The sequence below is a fragment of the Arachis duranensis genome, chromosome 6 (assembly GCF_000817695.3).
Source record: "Arachis duranensis cultivar V14167 chromosome 6, aradu.V14167.gnm2.J7QH, whole genome shotgun sequence".
Classification (NCBI taxonomy): domain Eukaryota; kingdom Viridiplantae; phylum Streptophyta; class Magnoliopsida; order Fabales; family Fabaceae; genus Arachis; species Arachis duranensis.
The window spans coordinates 17,353,688-17,376,850 of NC_029777.3; the positions used below are offsets into that span (position 1 = coordinate 17,353,688).

At 34.5% G+C, this 23,163-nt stretch overlaps 3 protein-coding genes across 4 annotated transcripts; 2 read left to right on the top strand and 1 right to left on the bottom strand.

Annotated features, from left to right (window-relative positions):
- The first annotated feature begins 955 nt into the window (after nucleotides 1-955).
- Nucleotides 956-3,900, top strand: LOC107493259 (putative HVA22-like protein g). Of its 2 annotated transcripts, none has more exons than XM_016114359.3 (7): nucleotides 956-1,204; nucleotides 1,869-1,909; nucleotides 2,015-2,113; nucleotides 2,210-2,266; nucleotides 2,393-2,456; nucleotides 2,539-2,751; nucleotides 3,301-3,900. In XM_016114359.3, exons 2-7 carry the CDS (start codon nucleotides 1,878-1,880, stop codon nucleotides 3,781-3,783), a joined length of 948 nt encoding a protein of 315 aa, XP_015969845.1. In that variant the 5' UTR covers nucleotides 956-1,204; nucleotides 1,869-1,877; the 3' UTR covers nucleotides 3,784-3,900. The 2 variants fall into 2 exon arrangements, with proteins under 2 accessions (XP_015969845.1, XP_015969846.1); XM_016114360.3 differs by having other exon boundaries at nucleotides 974-1,204; nucleotides 3,304-3,900.
- Nucleotides 3,901-7,719: 3,819 nt separating this feature from the next.
- Nucleotides 7,720-11,885, bottom strand: LOC107493258 (uncharacterized). The gene is made up of 13 exons (XM_016114358.3): nucleotides 11,650-11,885; nucleotides 11,452-11,567; nucleotides 11,193-11,322; nucleotides 10,765-10,846; nucleotides 10,616-10,686; nucleotides 10,325-10,366; nucleotides 9,825-9,949; nucleotides 9,633-9,726; nucleotides 9,005-9,113; nucleotides 8,747-8,925; nucleotides 8,566-8,671; nucleotides 8,179-8,265; nucleotides 7,720-7,983 (listed from the first exon to the last, which is right to left on the bottom strand). Exons 1-13 carry the CDS (start codon nucleotides 11,796-11,798, stop codon nucleotides 7,891-7,893), a joined length of 1,383 nt encoding a protein of 460 aa, XP_015969844.1. The 5' UTR covers nucleotides 11,799-11,885; the 3' UTR covers nucleotides 7,720-7,890.
- A 6,911-nt stretch (nucleotides 11,886-18,796) lies between these two features.
- On the top strand, nucleotides 18,797-22,162 carry LOC107493257 (uncharacterized). Its single transcript, XM_016114357.3, has 4 exons — nucleotides 18,797-19,478; nucleotides 19,715-19,815; nucleotides 21,035-21,362; nucleotides 21,616-22,162. Exons 1-4 carry the CDS (start codon nucleotides 18,976-18,978, stop codon nucleotides 21,917-21,919), a joined length of 1,236 nt encoding a protein of 411 aa, XP_015969843.1. The 5' UTR covers nucleotides 18,797-18,975; the 3' UTR covers nucleotides 21,920-22,162.
- Nucleotides 22,163-23,163: the final 1,001 nt, after the last annotated feature.

A 23,163-nucleotide genomic window follows, 5' to 3' on the forward strand; every position in this document is an offset into this window, starting at 1 on the left:
TTTTCTTTCTCTTTCTCACTTTTCTGAGTTTGTGATTTGACATAGTCAGAGAAAAGAAGAACGTTGAGTTTGTGAAAGCAAGTGAGAGGGAATTGAAATCAATTCGGGCTTGGATCGGGTTCTACTCAAGTTCAGCCCATGCTCATTGGTGCCTTGCCTTTGCTTCTTTGAAGAACTGAGCTTGAGATGAATGATTTTGACTTGTTTTATTTTCACTTATCATTCAGCTCACCAGTAAATATTTTTTGTTTAATGTTGGGCTGCTGCAACTCTTATTTTTGGCTTACATCACTTATCCAAAATAATCAAAACTGATTGGGTGATTAATCTACTAATCAAATATTTATCATCATTAATTTATATTAATTAATTTCTTAACTCAACAAAAATAATTAAATATTATTTAAATTTGATTAAAAACTGATTAAAGACTGATTAGTGTTATACAACTAGCATTTTTTTTTCTTAAGTGATATACCTATACGAATTTCAAATCAAAATTTAAATTGACCACTATATGAAATAGAGCGAAATAATACAAAAGTACAAAACCTTTATCCAATCAAACTAATATATTATTCTTCTTTTAGTATATTTTTAAATAAATCTAAACACAGTAATTTATTAAAAAAATGATAGTAATAGGAGAGGGAAAAAATAGAAGTAGTATATATTAATCATATAATAATGTATAATTTTTAATCTAAAACTAAAAGATTTGAATTTAATAAACTATTTTTTAACTTATTTTTAAATTTGATGTAGAAGTAGCATAGTCGTGGAACTATTGGAAAGCGATGAAGGGTGATTGATCAAGAAAAGTGAAGGAACAGCGTAGGTGATGTAACACGGAAACATTGCCCGTTAGAACGAGAGTGAGAGAGTCTAATGCTACAGTGTTCAGCAGTCAGCACTTTAGTTTATGTTATAGCTGATTAGCTGATTAGCTGATAATAATACAAGTTAGCAGTAATTTGCATAAACCAACAATTTAAGCAAACGGCTACTCCAATCTCATCTATTCCACTCTAATCTCTTCTCTCTCTTTCACTCTCTCTCACACACACTCTCTCTCGCCGACAACCGTAACCGTTGACGGCGCCGTTTCTCCGCCCATCCTTATCAGCTTTGCTTCTTCCTCCGCCGTAACGGTTAACGGATTTACACTTTGCTTCTCTCTCCTCCGCGACGCAAACATCTTCAGGTCTCTCTTCATTTCTCTCCTTATTTCAAAGAAGAAATGCTAGCTTTCTATTTGATTTTGCGATTTGTGATGAGTTGAATCCAGTGGTTTCAGTATCTTACTGCATTTGAATGTTACTGACATGTGTAACTGTGTTGTTCAGTTTGGTCTTACTTTTGCTTCGCCCTAATTCACAATGCCGATAGTTACTGCCATGTGCATTACTTGATGTTGTTCATCTAGATATTAGAATCATCTTCTTTTTCTATTTTTTTTTTTGTATATCAGTATATTATGTAGTTCTAAATTTTTTCAAGTTCAGAGAGAAAACTGAAAATGACTCGTGGAATTTTGAAGAACAATAAGATGCGGATTCTTTTCTTTTGTGTTTTCCCTTTACGAGAATGGAATTTGAACCTTTTTTGTTATGATTTATATTTTTATCCAAGTTGACGGTGAAAACTCGTTTTTTTCAATTGAGTTTTGATTTCAATGTGTAGTGTACATTTGCCTAAGAAGCCTGGTTTTCTTCTCATTTTCTAATATTAAAGTGATCTGAGACTAAAATTCTTGAATATGCAATCGAATCGTAGATAATATGAAGTAGGGACCATATTTATCCTGCTGTTTTGGTTGCTCGGTTTCTGTTTAGCTTAATCGATTCTCTTTTCTTCTTCGATGTCAGGGAAGCGAAATGATTGGATCCTTTCTTACCAGGGGGCTTGTGTAAGTTTTACAGCATTTCAAATTCCCGATCTATCTTATCAATGGTTTGCATTGTAATATTTGAAAGAAATATAACAAATTTTCTGTGCTTTGATGCATTGGCAGGATGGTTTTTGGCTATGCTTATCCAGCATACGAATGCTATAAAGAGGTTGAAAAGAATAAGCCAGAAATCGAGCAGCTTCGCTTTTGGTGCCAGTATTGGTACATATTATTTTGATTGATAAGCTATGAACATGAATTGATAATTTCTGGTGATAAACACCTATACCAACTTTTGTTTTTCCCTCTATATCACAGGATTTTGGTGGCTGTTTTGACAGTTTTTGAGAGAATCGGTGATACTTTCATATCATGGTAGTGGATTCTATCTTATCAATGTGCTCAATGCTATCTATTCTTCTTTTCTATTTCTTTCTTCTCTCCTAGAAGAATATTGATTTTGATGTCTTGTTTATTATTTGATTTTTTTTCTTCGTGAAGGGTCCCAATGTATAGTGAAGCTAAGCTGGCATTCTTCATATTTCTGTGGTATCCTAAAACCAGGGTAGTAAATTGATTATTGAAATATGGAATTCATTATTTTCTTCTCTTCAACATGATAGTAAAATTCCTGATATTTGTGATAGGGAACAACATATGTGTATGACTCCTTCTTTAGACCGTATGTTGCGAAGCATGAGACAGAGATTGATCGCAACTTGCTGGAAATGAGGACAAGAGCAGGAGATATGGCTGTTTTGTATTGGCAAAGAGCTGCTAGTTATGGCCAGACTAGAATATTTGACATTTTGCAGTTTGTTGCTGCACAATCAACGCCAGCTCCTCGTCCTGCTGCTCAGGTAGTTGATTTTGATGATGTATTGTTGTTTGCTGTTATGTTTGAATGTGGCCTAATTTTGCTAGAATTTCAGTGAAATAAAATATAAAAATAACATGACATTTCCATGATGAAGTTTTTATGTTTGGAATTGTATTGTGCTTCTCATTCTTCTCTATTATGTAATTTAATGTCAAGATATATTTTTCCAATTAGGTATAGGCAAATGACATGCCTGTCATATCAATGAAACTCAAAACAACATATTAAAGAGTCCCATGTTAAACAGTTAAACGATTAATCTAGGAAGGACATATGTTTTCCCAAGTTATTAAGCTAGTACCATCTTCCTAAACAAATAAACCAATATCTTGATAACTCTCATTTAAATCTACAGAAAGAGGAGAAAAAATATGGATGACAAATATTTCTCTTTTCATGATACCTTAATAAATATTTCTCTTGATGGGTATCATTCTATTCTTTGTGGCATTAGATGATATCTTTGCGGGCTTTATCTTAATTCTTCTTTATGCATATTCTAACATAATAAACAAATTGTCTGTTAAAGCAGCAGCAGAGGCCAGGAGTGAGGGTTCGTCAACCTGCAACTCCTAATCGCCAACCAAATTCTCCGGCAGAACTACAAGTTGAGGAACCTCCATCTCCTGCCTCTAGCACAACTTCAAGTCAGCTCCAGAAGGAGGTAACAGAAGAGGTGGGTTCAGCCCAGGTGCCAAAAGCAGTTGCTCCTGGCGCAGTTTTAAGTAGCCAGAAGTCTCTTGCGGCAGGTTCAAGTATTCCACCCAAGTCTCCTGTGGCAGGTTCAGGTATTCCTCCCAAGTCTGCTTTAACCCAGAGGTCTATTTCTCTTCCTGAAACCACCAACAAAGTTGCACCAGCTGAGGCAGAGCCAAAGCAGAGTGAAGCAGCAGAGTCTTCATCTTCTGGTGCAAATGAAAATGGGAACCCTCCTCCAAAGGAGACCCTAATGGAAGAAAGCATTCGTGTTACACGGGGCAGACTAAGAAAAACCCGATCAACAACTCGTTAGTGTGCTAATAATGTCAACTTTAGCTTCATATAGTGGTAGGTGAACGATGGCAGCCATTTAATTGTTGTAGAACTTTATGTAAATCTATTCCAAGTTTTCATTCCATTTGTTGCTTCATTATGTGTTTGTTTGAAGTTCTGTCTGCTCTAGCATGTTTGGTTTAATTTTTAGAACCTTAAAACGGCAGAAGCTAGAAGATATCCTCCCTCCATTCCCCATATCCTGTAAGTGTCACTTCTTGAAACGTCACTAGATAGAGATATATCTAAATCAAATTGTATTTAGATACATTGGTTCAAAGAAGTACCAAAGGGTGAGAGTGTATAATTTGGCAGATCGATAGTCATAAACTTTACAAAACCTAAACCAAATGCCACATGAAATGGGATTTTTGTATTAGCTTTGTGTAGTTTGTTTCTTCATGTTAGTGACATAGTGTAATGGTGTCAACTAGCTTTAACGAGCAAGACAGAAATTCATTAAGAAAGTTTCTCTTTTTGCATGCATTAGGTGACCAGGATTGTTATGCACGAGATCAACTAAGATAGTAGGTATGGCATTTTGGACTTGGATGCTACTACGTGGCTAAACTGACGGTTGTCATCAACATTGAAACAGTGTCTACAAATAACAAAAATTCGAGAACATGTAAATCAAATAAATTTTGAAAATGGGGTAACCGCACTCGTATAGTAAAAGAAAATCTCTCAGATTCTGTGATGGATTTTTCTTCCCACCATAAATAATTATAATATGATATAATACTTTCCAATACTTTAATAAGCTTGAAGTCGCAGGAACCAGGAAGTTAAAGTGTGGGGTGTGTGGGGTTCAGCATAGTAGTAACGTGGGGTTCTACCCTTTTCAAACGGGAAGATATCTAGTGTTTGGAAGTTGACATTTGAAAAATAAATAAATAAATAACCAACTCGAGTTAGTCTAGTCTTAAGCAAGTGTTTGGGGTTCAAATCTCACCTTGTGCATACAAGTATACAATAATTCATTGGTTAATAACAAACTTTTAAATAGAATTCTGATTCGTGACAAATTAATCATTCGTCGGGATTGAAGGATACCATAGGCAACCAAAAATAAATAAATAAAAATAAAAAATGAAATAATGGAAATTGTTAAGTTTGACTATGGGTTTTGAAGAAATTGTACCGTTACTTCAAAGACATAGTTGGTTTTGGAATTATTAACTAGTAGTGTATTAACAGACAAGGAACCATGATATTTAATTAATTTTAAAAAATTTCTTAAGAGTGTATTTGGATTGTAAAAGAGTTGGAAATTATAGCTCAAGTTGAAATAAGATTATTTGATTTGAATCATAATCAAATATTATGCTTGAAATAAATTATAAGCTAAATTTGAATGGATTTGCCAATGAATTATGTTCGCAAAATATACCCAAATAAAATTTGATTTGATTTGATAGGGTTTTAATTGCAGTTTTAACTAAATCTTTTAAAAACATTATGAAAAGAAAGAACATTGATTTTTTTTTTTATTGACAAGATACGAGTGATAATACAAAGTTAAGAAAAAAAAAGTGATAATACATATAAAATATAAAATGGGCGCGCTACACATTTATGTAACGATGTAACCAAGTTTACTCAAATCTAAATAGAGTCACGCGCATTAATGACGAGTGAAAACACGTGCTTTATCTTCTTCTTCTTCTCTCCTGCGCTTCTTCTTCTTCTTCTTCTTTCAAATATATGCATACGTCATCTTCTCTTCTCGCGTTTTCGTCCTTCTTCTTCTTCTATGTTCGCGTTCTTCTTCTCCTTCAATCTAATAAAATTCGTCATTTTCCTCTATTCGCATTTTTCTTCTCTGCTCGCATTCTTCATTATTGATCTGTATTGCATTCAACATAATAAGCTCCGTCGTTCTTCTACTTCTTCTTCGTTTTCTTCTTCGACCTACACTTCTGAATGGAAACAATGAATAATTCAACTTCAAATCAGTTGAATGAGGTTATTACGTTGAGACAGCTAGGAAATGATTGCTGCATGCTATCACAATAAACTTAAAAATTGAACAAAGGAAAAGGAGGCCACCGAACCGAACAACATTCATCTGGTGAATCAAAATCACAAAGGCCACCGAACCGAACAATGTTCACGTGGTGAATAAATGGTGATCAACCTTCAATCAACAAGAATAGTATTTCTCCTCCTCTTTCTCCTCCTCCTCCTTCTTTCAAATTCGCGCACGTAGGTTCTTCTTCTGCTTCTTCCTCTTCGCGCACACAGATTCTTCTTCTTCTCCTTCTTCTTTCATTATAATCATCACCAACAACACCAACATTTTGCTCGGTTAAGTGGAGTTGCTAATTTTGATTCACTTGATTGTTAATGTATTCAGTTGAGTCCTTGTGCAAGTAGAAATTTTTTCTTACTGATTGAATGTTTATCACGTTTTATTCAGCATATGATTAGTGTTCGGTTCAGTGGTGTTGATCATTTTGGTTCACCTGATTGTTATGTGTTCAGTTGACTTCTTTTACATAGAAAAATGCTATTCTTTATGATTGAATGTTTATGATGTTTTATTCAGCATATGAATATTGCTTGGTTCAGTGGAGTTGCTCATTTTGATTTACTTGATTGTTAGTGTGTTCAATTGAGTCCTTGTGCATGTAGAAATATTTTTCTTGATGATTAAATGTTTATGACGTTTTATTCAACACATGAATGATGTTTGATTCAGTGGAATTGGCCATTTCAATTCATTTCTGGTCTGCACAATTTAAAACTCTTCCTCCTCACCTTCTCTTCTTCTTCTTTCATTATCGTCATCACCAACAACACCAACATTTTACTAATGGATTATTTTTTCAATCGTATTGAATGGAATGCAATTGTTAAATTAAATTGAATTGAATTGAATTGAATGGACGCTGGTGTTCTGAATCTGAATTGAATTGATAATATCTAAATTGTAGACAGAGGTGTTTCGAATTTGATTTCATATAATGGATTATGTTTCGTTCACTGAGTACAATCAGGTGAACCGAAATGGTCAACACCACTGAACCAAACACCAATCATGTGGTGAATAAACGTGATAAGCATTCAATCAGTAAGAAAAACATTTCTGCATGCACAAGGACTCAACTGAACACATTAACAAGTGAATCAAAATGAACAACTCCATTTAACCGAGCAAAATGTTGGTGATGATTACGCGAAGAAGAAGCAGAAGAAGAACTTACGTGCGCGAATTTGAAAGAAGGAGGAGGAGGAGGAGGAGGAGGAGGAAAAATACTATTCTTGTTGATTGAAAGTTGATCACCATTTATTCACCACATGAACATTGTTCGGTTCGGTAGCCTTGGTGATTTTGATTTACCAGATTTCGGTTCTGTGGCCTCCTTTTACTCTGTTCAGTTTTTAAGATTATTGTGATAGCATGCAGCAATCATTCCCTAACTGTCTTAATGTAATAACCTCATTCAACTGATTTGAAGTTAATTCATTCATTGTTTCAATTCAAAAGTCCAGATTAAAAAAAACGAAGAAGAACGAGGAAACTAATTAAGTTGAAACTAATCCAGATCCATAACGAAAAACACAACTAGAGAAGAAAAAGAAGAACAAGAAAGAAAATGCGAACAAATAAAATCGACGAAACTTATAACACAAGCATAAAAAAGTTTAGGTTGCACCAAAAAGTTTACGTTGAGCAAAGGTCATAAAAAGTTTACGTTATATGTAACACGTAAATCACAAACGATTTGAAAATTGGAGGGGACACATATAACCAAAAAGATTTGGGTAACATCCATGTATTTTTTTACATGGATATTGAGCTTTTCTCAATATAAAATACATATCTCTATTTTATAACACTCGCCTGTGCAATTTTAGTAGCAGTAACTTCGTGTTTGTTTCTTTATTTATGTATATACAAGACAACGAATAATTTCAAATTGACTATTATTGAAAATTTTATATGAAAAATAACAAGTATAAAATACAAAACCATTAAGTACATATATCATATTACAGTTCTCAATAAAAATAAAGTAATGCAAAAAAAAAAAAAAATCATGCACCAGTTAGAAGCTAGTAAACATGTGAGGAGATAGAATTAGTTGCTACTGCTGCAAATCCTAGTCCCTGTGAGAATGTAGCCACCAAATGCACTCATTTGCATTGATGGATGAGTTCTCGATGGAAGAACCTGCAAACATATGATTATATTGTTAACAATCAAAAAATAAAAACTTACGAAATATGTTAAGCCAGAAATTTGTACATAAAAATAGAAAAGAGATCAAAACAACATGGTAACTTAAGGGCTTAACGATCGTTGTGTAATTTACTAATTTATAATACGATAATAATGATGATGATGAATTGCATAAATAAATCTAACCTGGTATTCACGTAACCAAGGCTCTGATAACTGTAACCCAATGGCCATTTTTGCAAGCTGTAGATTGTGCATGCAAGTTGCGAGAGGCTGCAATTTAATAAGTGGGCAAATAAGAGAATAAATCCACCCTCAAAACAACTTAATTTCTACATAATAGAAGAGAACGTGATTTTGTATTTGCAATTTGTAAATCAATGACCAAAACAATGGACTCTGCTAGTAGCGAAAGTATTTGAAATGTTCCTGAAGTTAACCAACGTAGTGGGAACAAATGATATTTAATCCCCAAAATAAAGTGAAACTAAAAGCGTTTGAGATAAAAAAAAAAAAAGGAACATCTTTAAAATACGCTGCAATTTATTAAGACTGAGGTGTAAAATAAGTTACCTGAAGATATTGGTGATAAATAGCAAATGGAGCAGAATTCGATAAAAGGGGCAAGACATCTCGAACCAGTGGCCAAATATCCATCTCTGGAGCAGCAATAAGTAGGCTGTAAAATAATGAAGAAAAATGATCAGCCTCCACCTTACCTAAATAGTTAGTGAAATGTTAAAACTTTAGATACCTTGAAAACCCATTTTCCTTCCATGAATCAATGGTTTCTTGTGGTGCTTTTTCTCCGGCTTTTGTAACTTTGCAAGCTCTTATAACAGGAATGTTCTCATTCTCAGCACCAAGATCAGAAATTTCATTTCCTGATGAATGGCTGATTTCATCTGTGTTGGCTGTCGAACCCATCAGATCCTGCACAAAGCGCATACCCTGATGAAGTTTGTAAACTACAATATTGAACAAATCAGGAGACCAAGGAAATGCTACTTACATTTGACTGGGTTTCAACATTGCAGACATCATTCACATCAGCAACTTGAAGAATTTGCTCAGGTGACTCTTTTGACGATAGCAGGTCCGAAATGGGACAACGCACGACTCTGCCACAAGAAAAAAAATAATGATGCCAGGAATAATAAATAAATAATTAAAAAAATTGAAGTCATTTTGCTTTGGTTCTCAATAAAATTAACTACGTAATAATAAAGGAGGAGCGAGGAGTTAAGACTAAAGACACGTCAATTTCATAGAGAACAAGCATGCAACATTATGTACATTTTTAATAATTTAACAGTTATATCACAAGAAACTTTCATGAACTCTTCCCTTTATCTTTCTTAGGATTCATAAGTCTTTTACTTCCTGAGAGAAACAAAATAGTGTCCGCGTATACTTGTTTGAAGGAAAATTTTAGTTGCAATGATAATGTTAAAAGTTTCCATGATATTCAACAACCACAAAAAAGACATTAAGCTAACAAATTAAAGTAAGAAACTACCAAAAATTGTTTTCTTTTCAAGGCATATCTATGAATTGCCCTATCAAGGTGAAAATATTCTGATGATTATAACTAATAATTTTTTGATAACTTGCAAACAAATTGCATCACATCACCTCACCTCTTGCAAATTTCATCACTGAAGTTAAATATCCTAACAATATCCATGGAATAAGGTGATTGCCCAAGATATGAGTTGCATACAAAACCGGTACCTATGAAATAGACAATAACAGCAAACGGTTGTTTCTCGTATAACATCATAAAATATGCAGTATCTAAGGTGGCAACAACGTTAAAATTTATACCACACCTCCTAAACGTTCTGCCACAGCACCAGTAAGAAGGCCACTGATCATATCAACTACAAGAATGTCAGAATTTGCAGAAACATTCGCCATGGAAAGTAGGAGAGATAATGTATCCACCCGCAAGAATCTGAATCATTAACCGTTGGAATTTTAGAAATAATACCAAGGATATGAACTTCATTTCATGTAGAAAAAAGTGAATAATGACAACTAAGTTTTGTAAATAGTCAGCATACACACAGCACACACACACACACACACTCGTGCGTATGTATGACATAAATATAGCTCGAGATACACAAGTCCATAGTGTAAGGAAGAGTTAATTCAAAATCAAACAAAAATTGATATCTTCTTTTTCCTCTTTTCTTTGGACCAAACACACATTAAAGACTTTGCATTCAGAAGTTCCAGAACCAAATTATGCATGCTCAACGTCTCAACTCTAATAGAAAGTACATGAAAATAATATGCAATTCTGAGCAAATGATAAAAAACTCACCCAATTTTTGATGGATACTTCTTAAAATAGGCCTCGCATATACTGAAAAATCAAATAGAAGCAACCATAAGGCTAAGTAGAGACTTAAAAAATCATTGAAACTGATAAAAATATATAAACGTATAGATAAAAAAGATATCTAAGATGAAACATAAATCATAAACAACTTAATGAAAAAGCTAACAAATAGTCCCAGAATAAAAATGAATATAAGCCAGTGTGTATATGTTAACTAAAAATAATAATTATGATAGAAGTTTGAAATCAATAGTGAAAAACAATTTAGGTCACCTTCTAGCGACAGGACGCCTCATAAGTACTTTTGGCGCATATTTCTTCTGCTTCTTGCGTCTATATTTCTCCTGCATAGAACAAATGCATTGGTTTCAGTTTCATTCTCAAAGCAGACTGCATAATCTCTTTATGCTTCTTCAATGTACCTGTGAAAATGCCGTTTTCTTCTCATATGTTGCACTATTGGCAATGAGAGCTTCAATAATCTCATTACCTCCTGCACCCTGCCTGCATAAAAAGGCAAGGATTTTTCAGAACCCAAATCTCTTAAGCTTGGTAGAGAAACAATAACCTGACAACTTTTTCACAAAACCCAGGCAGTGCACTTTTGGTAATGGTATAAGTTAGCTATTGATTAATAAACATTCTTGTAAGTGAAAATAAGCTTATCCAAACACATTAAGAGGATGTCAGGCACATTACATAACAAGAAAAATAGTAGATTACTAGTAATCCATATTAGCGCCCAAGAAAAGAACATTAATTCATGGATGGTAGAATTCCCAATAACTAAGAATGGTGCTACACAGTGTCTAAGAAAATACAGATGAATAAGGATTGCATAAAATGTTACCTTCGCATGGCTTCAATATCTTCACCAGTGAGGGTTTGTGCAGTGTTATTGTCAACCAATTCGCGATTATCCCTGGATTCAACATTCGGTTGACCATCATCTTTTATTTCCTCATTGTTAGTAGCATCAGCTGTAAGTTTATTTCATCCATGTGATTAATAGAACTACTTCTAGAGGTTATTATAAATTAGGAATAGTTTCTGAATTGAAACTAGAAACTAGAACTTATATGCAATGATGCATAAGCATAGATAGATACCTTGAGGGGAAGGTATAAAAGGAGAGAGGGAAGTGCCATCGAGCTGAAAGAGAGAACCGAAGGGAGTGCCGATTAACGGTTGGAGAGAGCAGTTCTTATTCCCAATCTTCAATTTCCTGCGTAACGAAAACATTATTGTTATTATTATTATTAAGTTAGTTAATTAATTAAAGAAGAAGAAGAAGAAGAAGAACATACGCAGCGGGGGAGAGGCGAGCGAAGACGAGACGGTCACCGTCGTTGATGTCAAGCAAGACGCTGCATCCTTCCCACGTCACTCTTCCGTTATTACTTTTATTGCCATTGGGCTCAGAGCAACAACATTCTGCTGCTGCTGAACAAGACATTCTTCTTCTTATTCTGAATCGGGACGAACAAGCAGAGGCAGTTCGGCACCTTCACGCACGTACACTCTATGCATCTCCACTCCTCTGCCGCTATCGTTCCTAAACCCTCTTAACATTATTGGGCTCCACTATTGTTATTGGGCCCAATACTCTTATGGACCTTTACTGTTATTGGGCCCAATACTCATGCCAATTTGATCCCTTTGCCGTCCATATCTTACTCCAAAAGACCAAAATCATTGAAACATTGAATAAAGAATAGAATAAGTTTAATTTCCTAAGCTATATATTAATTTCCTATAGGTGACCGAACTAGTACTTGGCAGTAAGATATCTTGCTTTTGTTGCAGTTGTTGAATAAATTCTTAATTAAAGAATCTTGATAACATAGCAAATAATATTCTAGTTTATTGCTTACTATTCTTTATGTTAATGCTGGTAATTGGATATGGTTGGCCAAATCTGACTTTATAACTACTTTCCATATGATTTGTCCCCTTTTACTGATTATTAAAATGGATTTCTCATCCTTTTCTGTATTGTAAGATGAATCTCACAGAAACTCATGGAATATGACATATGTAATAAGACGAACATCATGCTGTTTCCACCTAAAATTTTATAATCAATGTACTTATGTCTGTATATAAGAATGAAAAGATTTGCCCCTAAAGTAAATAATCATCTTCAATTGGTTGAATTATATATGCATGTAAAAAGCAGAATTGCAACCGTATAAAATAAAAAAAAATGAAAAATGTCCTGCGATTTCACATAAGCTAAAAACTCATATGTAATTAACTTTACGTGAAGTTGATAATTGATGAGAGCCGTTAAATGATTTAAATGATTTTACTAAATTTTTATCTAACGATTTAAATTATTTAACTAAATTTTCATCTAACGACTGTCAACTGTTACGCGTGAAGTTAACTGCACTTAAATTTTCACCACTACATAATCAGTTAATCACGTATTCACTAATTTCGTAGTGCAATACCTATTTCCTATTTAAACTACTTTTAGTAATATTTATTATCTTCTATCTCTAATAATCGAACCCAACCCAATTATACCTCATTAACATCAATATTTATTTCTATTTACATTATTATTTTCTACACTCCTTAATTAATGTCTTCGCTCTCTTGATAATTTCTCTTAGAAATTGATACGAAGAAGCTAGGCTACTTATGATTCATCTAGGTTTTTTATACACTTGGACCCAAGTGTACTAATGCTACTGTCCATAACATTTCACCCTCATAAACACCATATCAAAATTATTTATCATGTGTATGTTGTTTACATTTAATTCATAGTTAAAATTCATATATAATAATGTAGACGATAAAAAATAAATAAAACCATTTCCCATATATTATATATACGAAGGATAAAATATGCTCTAAAAATGTGTAACAGAAGTACAAGTTTATGCATATAAAGCGGGAATATGTATTTGGAAAGAACTAAGAAGGCAAAGAGAAAAAAGGGAAACGAAGATGGGAAAGATATTATTAGTAGGATTATTGGAAGGCACAAATTGGCATAATCGTTGGGTGCTCATACTTGTTTCTCCATGTTTTACATGGTGTCTTCTTCTTGGCTCATATGCTTTTTTAGCTTTTTGCTTTTAGAATCTCGCCTACTACATAATATCATATAGGATGCGATCCATTTATTTGACCGTACTAAATAAATAATTAAAGTGCTCAACCAAATCACATAATGGTTCCTCCTTCCTATACATACATACGCCCATCCTCTTCCTCTTTCTCCTATCTGTTTAACCCTATTCAAGTAGGTTTTATTCTAACAGTATCGTCTACTTTTGCCAACATTAATATCTAAAAACAAAATTACGGATTTATAATATGAGTGGATATTACTTAAAAGTTAAAACAGATATTATGAGAAGTAGATATCAAAGATATAGTTAATTATTTGTATTTTTCTATTTAACAATTTAAATTTTTGGAATAAATAATTTTATGATTGGCATATATATTATGCTTTTTTGTATATTAAATTTTATAAAGTCTAATGATTTTATATTTTATAAAGCATGATACTCACGTAGAAGTTAGTATTCACTTATTTTTAGCAGAGTGATTCAAACATGATAAATAAGAAAACACCATGTATAATATTAAAAAAAATTATTGGTGAAGTATGTATACGTAATAAAAAGGGCAATTTACATAAATAAAATGAGTAAAAGAAATCTTTATGTAAATATAACATTGGGAAACTGCAGATCAAAATGCAACAATCCTAATTGTATGTAATTCGCGCGACACCCTAACGCGGATTACAAATACACGTAATCCGCTATACCCTGTCGCGGATTACGTTGAGAACGTGACATCACATAAACCGCTACACCCTATAGCGGTTTATGACCAAATGTGTAGAAGGCATAATCCGTTACACCCTATAGTGGATTATGAGGAGAGTGGCTCACTATATAAATCGGGGAGTCTGTAGCGGATTTCATTTGAGGAGAGTAGGAAAGAAATTTAGAAAGAGAAAGTAGAGAGAAGGGAGAGGATATTCTTGGAGCAGTGGAACAATGGAAGATGAACGGCGGTTGTACCGGCTCGACGGCGTTGCTCATGTAGCCGGAACCATCAATGAAGAGGTAAGCCTCTTTATTTTCTTTCAATTGGATAATAACTGTATATTTTATTTAATATTAAGGAAGTTATTTATTAATTAGAAAGATAGAGACTTAGTTTAGCTTTGGGTTTGAAAATCAAAATTTGAAATTTAAACTTTGAAATTTAAAATTTAAATTAAATGTAGAGAATTTAGAATTTAAGTTGTGGATGGTAAATTAGTAATTTTTAAACCTAGGTATTTTAGGACTTGAAACATAAGCTATAGTTTGGTAATGTCATTGTTAGAAATTAAGTCGATGTTCTTTATTTTTGAATATGCAGCCAACCTGATGTATTTATATCGTTTGTAGGCAACAGAATATGTCGTTACATGATAGGATCATACCTTATTTGGAGAGGGCTGGGTTGTACCACCTGACTAGGCTGAACGCGCATTGGTTTTGGTTGGATGAGCCTCTGGTCAACGTATTTATCAAGAGGTGGCGGCCTGAGACCCACATTTTCCATATGCCATTCGGAGAGTGTACTATCACACTCCAGGATGTGGCATATCAGCTGGGGCTGCCCGTGGATGGCCAGACTGTTTCTGGGTACATGATTGACTTCTACCTGCACATCGAGGGGGCCATAAGAGAAAGTTATACACGGTCCACTTCACATGGTTCCATGAAAGGTTCAGAGTGTTACTGGCTGATGCTTTCGAGGAGACCATGCGCATATATGCACGTGCGTATATTATGATGCTTCTGTCGGCACAGCTGTTCATGGACAAGAGTAGTAATCGGGTCCACCTTCGCTGGTTGCCATTTGTGGCGAGACTTGATAACATGGGCAGCTATAGCTGGGGCACAGCTGCGTCGGCATGGCTGTACGGATGCATGTGTAAGGTGGCAAACAGAAATGCCACCAACTTGGCTGGGTCCTTACAGTTGCTACAGTAATGGATCTTTTGGCGATTCCCCACATTGAGGCCGCAGGGTTTTGATGCTTTCTCTTTTCCGTTGGCATCTAGGTATAATTTAATACACGTATTCTTTCAAGTTATTAACGTTCTACATATGAATTACATACGTATGTGATATTTTTGTCATTCAGATGGGCCACATACTTACCCACTTCTGATGGGAAGGAACAACGGCTTATTCAGTATCGTCTGGCATTAGATCAACTCTGTGATTGAGATGTAAGTCATTTGTTTTTGTTTTCAACATTTTATTAGTTCTTTCCCACTTATTTGTACACATTGGTATAATGCTGACTTGTCTCCTGACTATCAGATTGTGTGGGAGCCTTATGGTTCTCTAGACGTACTTGCAGTCATTCATGCGAAGATACTGACTGAGGAACACAGTCGGTTATGGCGGGGGAGATAGGGTCTTCCTACAGCTAGGGGGCGTATAGCATCTGCCTGAGCCAGCCCTGAACATAGAGTATCTTTATGGTAAGGACGACAGGGATGGAGATAGATGGTTCTCCACTTACTATAGGACATGGCATCAGCATTGGGGCAAGCGAGTTCGCTCTGTGTTGAGTCTCCAGAGAGTGGCTGATCCTGGTCCATCCGCTGAGTACCTGGACTGGTGGTACCGTGTTGCACATAGGATTCTATCACCAGGGATTGTGTTCACAGATACCAGGTCGACACAGGTTCCGGACAATGCTGTACTCAGAGGGTCGTCGTAGGCGCCCATTATAGTACCAGCGTCAGATATGCCCGATAACAGACGTGTGGTGTAGAGACCACACATTGGTACACGTGCCATTGATCGCGAGTGGCACTGGCTCGACGACATGATGCAGGATGAGCAGGTTGGTGGTGATGACGGAGGCCAGGCAGATCATCGCCTTCGTTGATCTAGTGCTAGACGACGGGCTGCTCGTGCTGGACGAGCACCCTCCGTCCGCCATGATGACGAGGCTGGATCGTCCCGTGGTCACCCTACTGACACTCAGGTTGGTGGCACTGCGGAGGCTAGTATGAGTGGTATACCTTTTACTCACGTATCTAGCTCTCAGGTACTGCATGAGTGTAGCACGCAGATGTTTGTTGATCTTGCTACCACTACTTTTACCATGGATTTGGACGATCAGCTAGCTGGACCACAGTTCTATGCGAATTTCGCTGAAATCATACGGGGTGATGACGTTCATCAGTACCAGAGTTCGATTCCAGGCGGTCCGTCCGAGCCTCCAGAGTACAGGCCACAGTCAGCAGATGTGTTGTCCCAGGTTCCTGAGTCCCAGCTCCCAATTGACCTGAATGAGCTAGCAGGCAGCCCGTACGACACTTGGTTCGGATAGGGGGGACGCCGCTATCTGCATTTGGAGCTGGGCTACAGGATGCTCCACCTGGAGATCGGCGAGCGACTAGAGTGAGGCGTCCGACTCGATGTGGCACAGGCTCGCACCTACTTGGTCCATTCGGGGGCAACCATAATGATGACGGTGACCAGCAGTAGCGCCCATTGTGTTAGTTACGACCGTTATCATTGTATGAATTATGACTTATTTATTTTCTGTTATTTTTAACAACTTGTGACAGTTATATTTGTATGACTTATGTAGTTAACTTATTTCGTGTTAGTGTTAATGTCTGCTGGCTATTATTTTTGTACGACTTATTGCTTATGAGGATTACATTTTGTATCAATTCGTGCATTTTGCATTATGAACTTGTTATTACTACACATGTATTTCTGATTTTTTTTATAGTGAGTCATTCTCCTCATAATCCGCTACAGAATGTAGTGAATTATACTTTCTACACATTTGATCATAAACCACTACCGAATATAGCGGTTTATGTGATGCCACATTCTCAACGTAATCCGCAACAAAGTGTAGCGAATTACGTATATTTATAATTTGTGTTAAAATGTTGCAGATTATATACAATTAAAATTATTACATTTTAGTCTACAATTTTCTAATATTATATTTATGTAAAAATTTCTTTCACTCATTGTATTTATGTAAATTGCCCTAATAAAAATCCACTCGAATTACATGTAGTTGTTACTATGCATTCTTAGATGAGGAGGTAGAGCTTCTTAGAAGCTACGATCCTGGTCAAGTGCCTACTTCTACGCTTTTACTCATCAAGTCTAATTAATGAGGATTCAGTGATTCACCGTCAAAATGAAAAAATAAATGAGGATTCACATCTTTCAAAGGTTTATGGATATTATGCAATTCACGTTGGGATTCATAAGCTTCTCTGTCATTTTCTATAATATATACATTTCACAAATATATCTATTTTTTATTTTTTTTTGAAAGGAAGGTCAACCATCTAAACAACAACCATTCTTCATATAAAATCCATGTAACTTAACTACTTAAGTCACCAAGCAATGTTGTTTTTATCCATAATGATTTTCACACTATTACAGTGAAATAATAGAAATCATCATTTTTATATAAATATGATCTTGCTAATAAATACTTGATAAGGATTACTATATAAATAACAATAATTTTTAATAGAATATATAAAGTATCATTCGAATTGAAAGTTAATGTGTTTGAAGGAGTAGGCCACACTTTCCTAACTAAGAGGCCAGAAAGAAAGTGCGTTTCACTGACAAATACAGCACTAATTACTAACACTCTACATCAATTCTACTTAAAACCCAAAGCAGATGGGTAAGTGGCAATAATATAGGACTAATAATGAAGTGGTTGTACTCAGTAGCAGTACCCCATCCAACTTTAAGTTACCCTATACCGTTTACATTTTCAATTATGAATGTATATAATCAGATCTATGATAACATCGGAGAATTGATCATTATGATAGATTAATAGGTATTGTACCCTTTCATTAATTATTATAGGTCTTAAGTTTTATTAGTCTTATGAATTGAACAAAACTTTAGTAAAAGATTTTTATTCTTTTTCTGAAAATTTTAATTATTTAAACTAAATTACTCGAATTCTTAATAATAATATTGTAAAAAGAAAAATATTAAAAATATATACCAAAATTAGTGAGATTCATGTGATATTATAATTAAGACTCACATCAGATCTACTTAATCAAAATTCAAAGTAGATAGATAAGAGAGTTCATAAAAAATGACATACTTCTAAGATACACATTAAAACTTAGTTATTAAATTAGGTATTATATATTTGAATATAAATATATATTATTTAATTTATATTTTATACTATAATTAATTTGGTGAGGATTTTTGGTATTTGTATTTTCAATTATTATGTAAATAGATACATAATCTTATAATAATTTCACGTGTTTGTAGGTCCAAAGCAAGAAACTATAATAGCAAGTATGCAAATAAAAGTATAATATAATAATAACACAATAAGTTGTGAATTTGTGATGCTATATATTATAAACAATAATGAATGAATTCATTAATTAAGGTCCCTCTCCTCTGTGTCCCACACCACCACATTCCACAGAACCCTGCATCCTCCTCCAATTTATGACTCTCTTTCTCTCTGCTCAATTCACATAAACAACATAGAATTTTGTAAACTCTGTTGTATGAAAAAGAGAGGAGTAGTTTTGCTTAACCTCCACTCTAATGGCCCTCCTAGCACTCTTGCCTGAACACTCCCTTCCCAACAACAACAATGGTAAGAATAAGATTAATAATAAGCAGAAGCAGAAACACAAGCAGAATCAAAAGCAGAAGCAGAAAGAAAAACAAGGTTCTTCTTCTTCATCTTCATGGGAGCAAATCAAGAACTTGATATCTTGCAAACAAGTTGAAGGGTCAAGAGTGCACGATCCTTCATCGTCAAAGAGCATGATGGGTTCATCTTGCAGCTCCATATGCAGCTTCAGAGATGTTGTTCATGGAAACACTAGAGTTGTTCACAGAGCTGATAACTCTTCACCTGAGAGTAGCTCACTTGGGCAGCAAGAAACTGGTTTGTTGAGTAGAAAACCTGCCGCAAAATCATCAAGAAGGTCATCTGGGAAATCCAATGGTGGAGCAACCTACACGCCATCATCTTCTAAAGGGATGCAGTTTAGGAAGCTGTCTGGGTGTTATGAATGTCACATGATCATTGACCCTAGCAGGTATCATATCAATCAATATAATGCAATCTTTTTCTTAGTTACTATACTGATGGAACATTACACCGACATCTCATATATATCATTACTATTTAAGTATGCATGTGCCATGTTTATAAAAAATCAATTAATAACGTTTTCTTTATAAATTATTAGTGGCTTATTAGTTTTTTTATTACAGAATTTAAGAGATTAATTAATATAGTATTAATAAGATTGGAAAATTAAATACAATTCAGGCTACCAATTCCAAGGAGCAGCGTGTGTGCTTGTTCAGAGTGTGGAGAGGTGTTCCCTAAGATGGAAAGCTTAGAGCTTCATCAAGCTGTTCGTCATGCTGGTACCATCTTTTTTCACTCTTCAATATTGTCCTTACATATCTTACTACTCTTTTTCTTTTTGACCCCTTCTCTTTAATTGCTTGCCCTCTTTTCACGTTTCCTTCTTAATGACACAAAAGATTGATTCCTTTTTGAAGTGTATTTACTATGCGAATTGATTTCTCCCTTCAAGCACGCACCGCTACCTAGCTAGCTAAGTTGATTGAGAAATTCTTAATTAATTTGCTTTCAAAGTGTGTAAAATGTAGAGACATGTCTCATTCATAATTTGACCCCTTAATAATCATTTTATTAAAAATTTATATATCACAAGTCACAACAACAACAAGGTATATTATTTGTTTTTATCTTCAAAAGCACCAGTTTCATGTTTGCAACTTGGTGCATGTTATTAGTACAATTCCTATTTTATTTCCATAAAGCTAAGACACACCCTTTAACTTTTCATCATGCAATTTTTCACTTTACTGAGCAAAATGAAAACTCTTATTCCAATGAACTTAACTGTAGTTGGATGATTAGATCTGGTGGCAATTGTTGAAACACGCCAGCAAATTTTTGTATTATCTCAATAGTTTGAGTGAATAATTGCATGTCTTGTGCTTGAACATGTTTGTGCCTCTGTGGGGTTAATTAAAAGGTTAAAAACACAAAAGTAAGCTTTGAAATTTGAGACATGGTGCTAAATGGTTGACCATTCCATGCATGTCATCATGTTAATGAGTTGCTTTAAACAACACTTCGCCGATCATCTTGCACTCAATTTTAATTTTATATAGATTATTGCATACTATTCAGTATTCATGAATCATATCTTAGAGGGGAAAAAAAAAGAAAAAAAAATTATTTATTACTGTGCCTCTCACACCAATTGAGAGATTAGTACAGTGCATATTAAAAGCGTTGAATGAGTGATTTAACGTGCACACACACACATACAGATACATACACTAATATGATACATATATCACAGCTGTCTTCTGTAACACAATTAAATGATCTGCTTCCATATTCAAATGCCATATCTTCATTGTGAACCTGACAAATGTCATACATTGCTAATTCAAGTAACTATCTAGTACTACTCTGTTTGTAATCATATCATTTTGTCTTCTTATCTTAACTCTATGTAACTATGTAACATTTTGAATGCAGTAAAAAATTCAAATTATTTTGGGCATGTGAATGTGATTCATAAAATTGAATTTGATTGAACAGTTTGGGAGCTGGGTCCAGAGGATTCAGGTCGGAACATAGTGGAAATAATCTTCAAATCAAGCTGGCTAAAGAAGGACAACTCGATATGCAAGATCGAACGGATACTGAAGGTCCAGAACAGTCAACGCACCATCCAACGGTTTGAGGAGTGCAGGGACAGCGTGAAGTCGCGTGCACAGAATAGTAGCAAGAAAAACCCCAGGTGCGCAGCCGATGGCAACGAACTCTTGAGGTTCCATTGCACCACATTGACCTGCCCACTTGGGGCACAGGGATCCACTGCCCTTTGCACTGCCATTCCCGGTTGTGGCGTATGCACTGTCATAAGGTATAACTCTATCTCCTCTGCTAAATAACTTTAGACTTTATCAATCTTTGCCTAACAAAAGTCAACTTTACATGAAATTAATAATTAAAAATTATTAAATAAAAATTTAATCAAATTAAATATACGAATTTTAATAAAATCAAATACATGTGAATTTTTATTTAAATAAAAATATTAAAAAATTTTCACTAACCATTGATTTATCCTGTATCCTAAATCTATAATTTTATAACTAACCAACTTTAATGATTAGGCACGGGTTTCAAGGCGGTGGAAAGGGGGTGAAGACCACGGCCAGTAGCGGTAGGGCACATGACTCGCTGGCAGGGCATTGTGGCGCCCCAAGGGCAATGTTGGTTTGCCGTGTCATTGCTGGCAGGGTCAGGCGCGTGCCAGAGGACGCGCCGCCAGAGGACGACGGAGTCTCGGCTAGTGGGGGCTATGATTCTATTGCAGGCAGTGCCGGGATCTACTCTAACCTTGAAGAATTGGTTGTTTTCAATCCACGCGCCATCCTACCCTGTTTTGTGGTTGTTTACAAGGTGCTTTCTTGTTGAAATTTGAAGGAGAGAAATGCAGGATTCTCTTGCTCGTATATCACTTGATCCTGTATCTTTATTATTGTTTTAACTTTTACATTATATTAAGATTAGATGGTGAAAAATTAACTATGTGAGAAATTTGTAGTAACAATGTGTATAAAAGAATCTTACAAGTCTTGATCAAAGTCATATTGTCTCTTATTACTATAACTATGTATGTAACATCATGTATAAACTAAAAAGTGTTTTGACTATGGATTTTGTTAGGTAAATAATAATTTAGCTGAATAATAGATTTTAAAATTGATTAAATAAAGTAAAAACATACTACACTTTTAAATTATTTACTTAAATCTTAATATTAAGATAACCATTCGTATACCTAATGAATTAAACATTCGATATATCTATTATTTATATTATTTAATATTTTTATTATCTACTTATATTTTTTTGACTATATCTTCCATTAGGTACCTAATTAGGTTACAAGTGTTATTACAGACAAAAATATTAGTAAATCACTAATTAAATACTATGAATCTGTAGACTCTAGAGACAAAATCTTATATTTTAGATTTTTCTACCGTAATAGTTAATTTTTTGTGGTAATAGCTTTTCTAAAATTTTTTAATTTATTATATTAAAACAATAATGCTTTACGTCCATATAAAATACTTATCCAAGTTATTCAAGTAGTTTTTTATTAACGCGCCTCCCTCCTCTCCCAAGTTATGTGAAATATACGTGCACTCCTCTCCTTCTACTATCAGCATAACAGATAAATCTCTTCTTCAACGTAAACATTCTTCTTCCTCTTCTCTTCTTCAACGTTAACGATTTGCATTGTAATTTTCAGATCTGCAATCTTTGCTACTCGTCGTTCTTTTTCTTTTTTCTTTTCTTCTGCTCAGGTTTTTCTCTGCTGCTCATCCTTCTTCTTCCTATTCTTCTTTGTTTTCTTCTTCGATTTTGTGGATTTATCTTCTTCATTTTTAGATTTCAATATTCTATCAAAACAATAAATGATTCAACTTCAAATCAATTGAATGAGAGCGATTTGGATTATTCTTCTGAAACAAATCAAGCGGATGAGTTTTGGATTTTTTTAATCGAATTGAATGGAATGCAATTGTTAAATTGTTAAATTGAATTGAATTGAATTGAATGTACGCATATGTTCTGAATTGAATTAAATTGAATTGAATTGATAATCTCTCAATTGTAGACAGATGTTTTGAATTTATATAACAGATAAT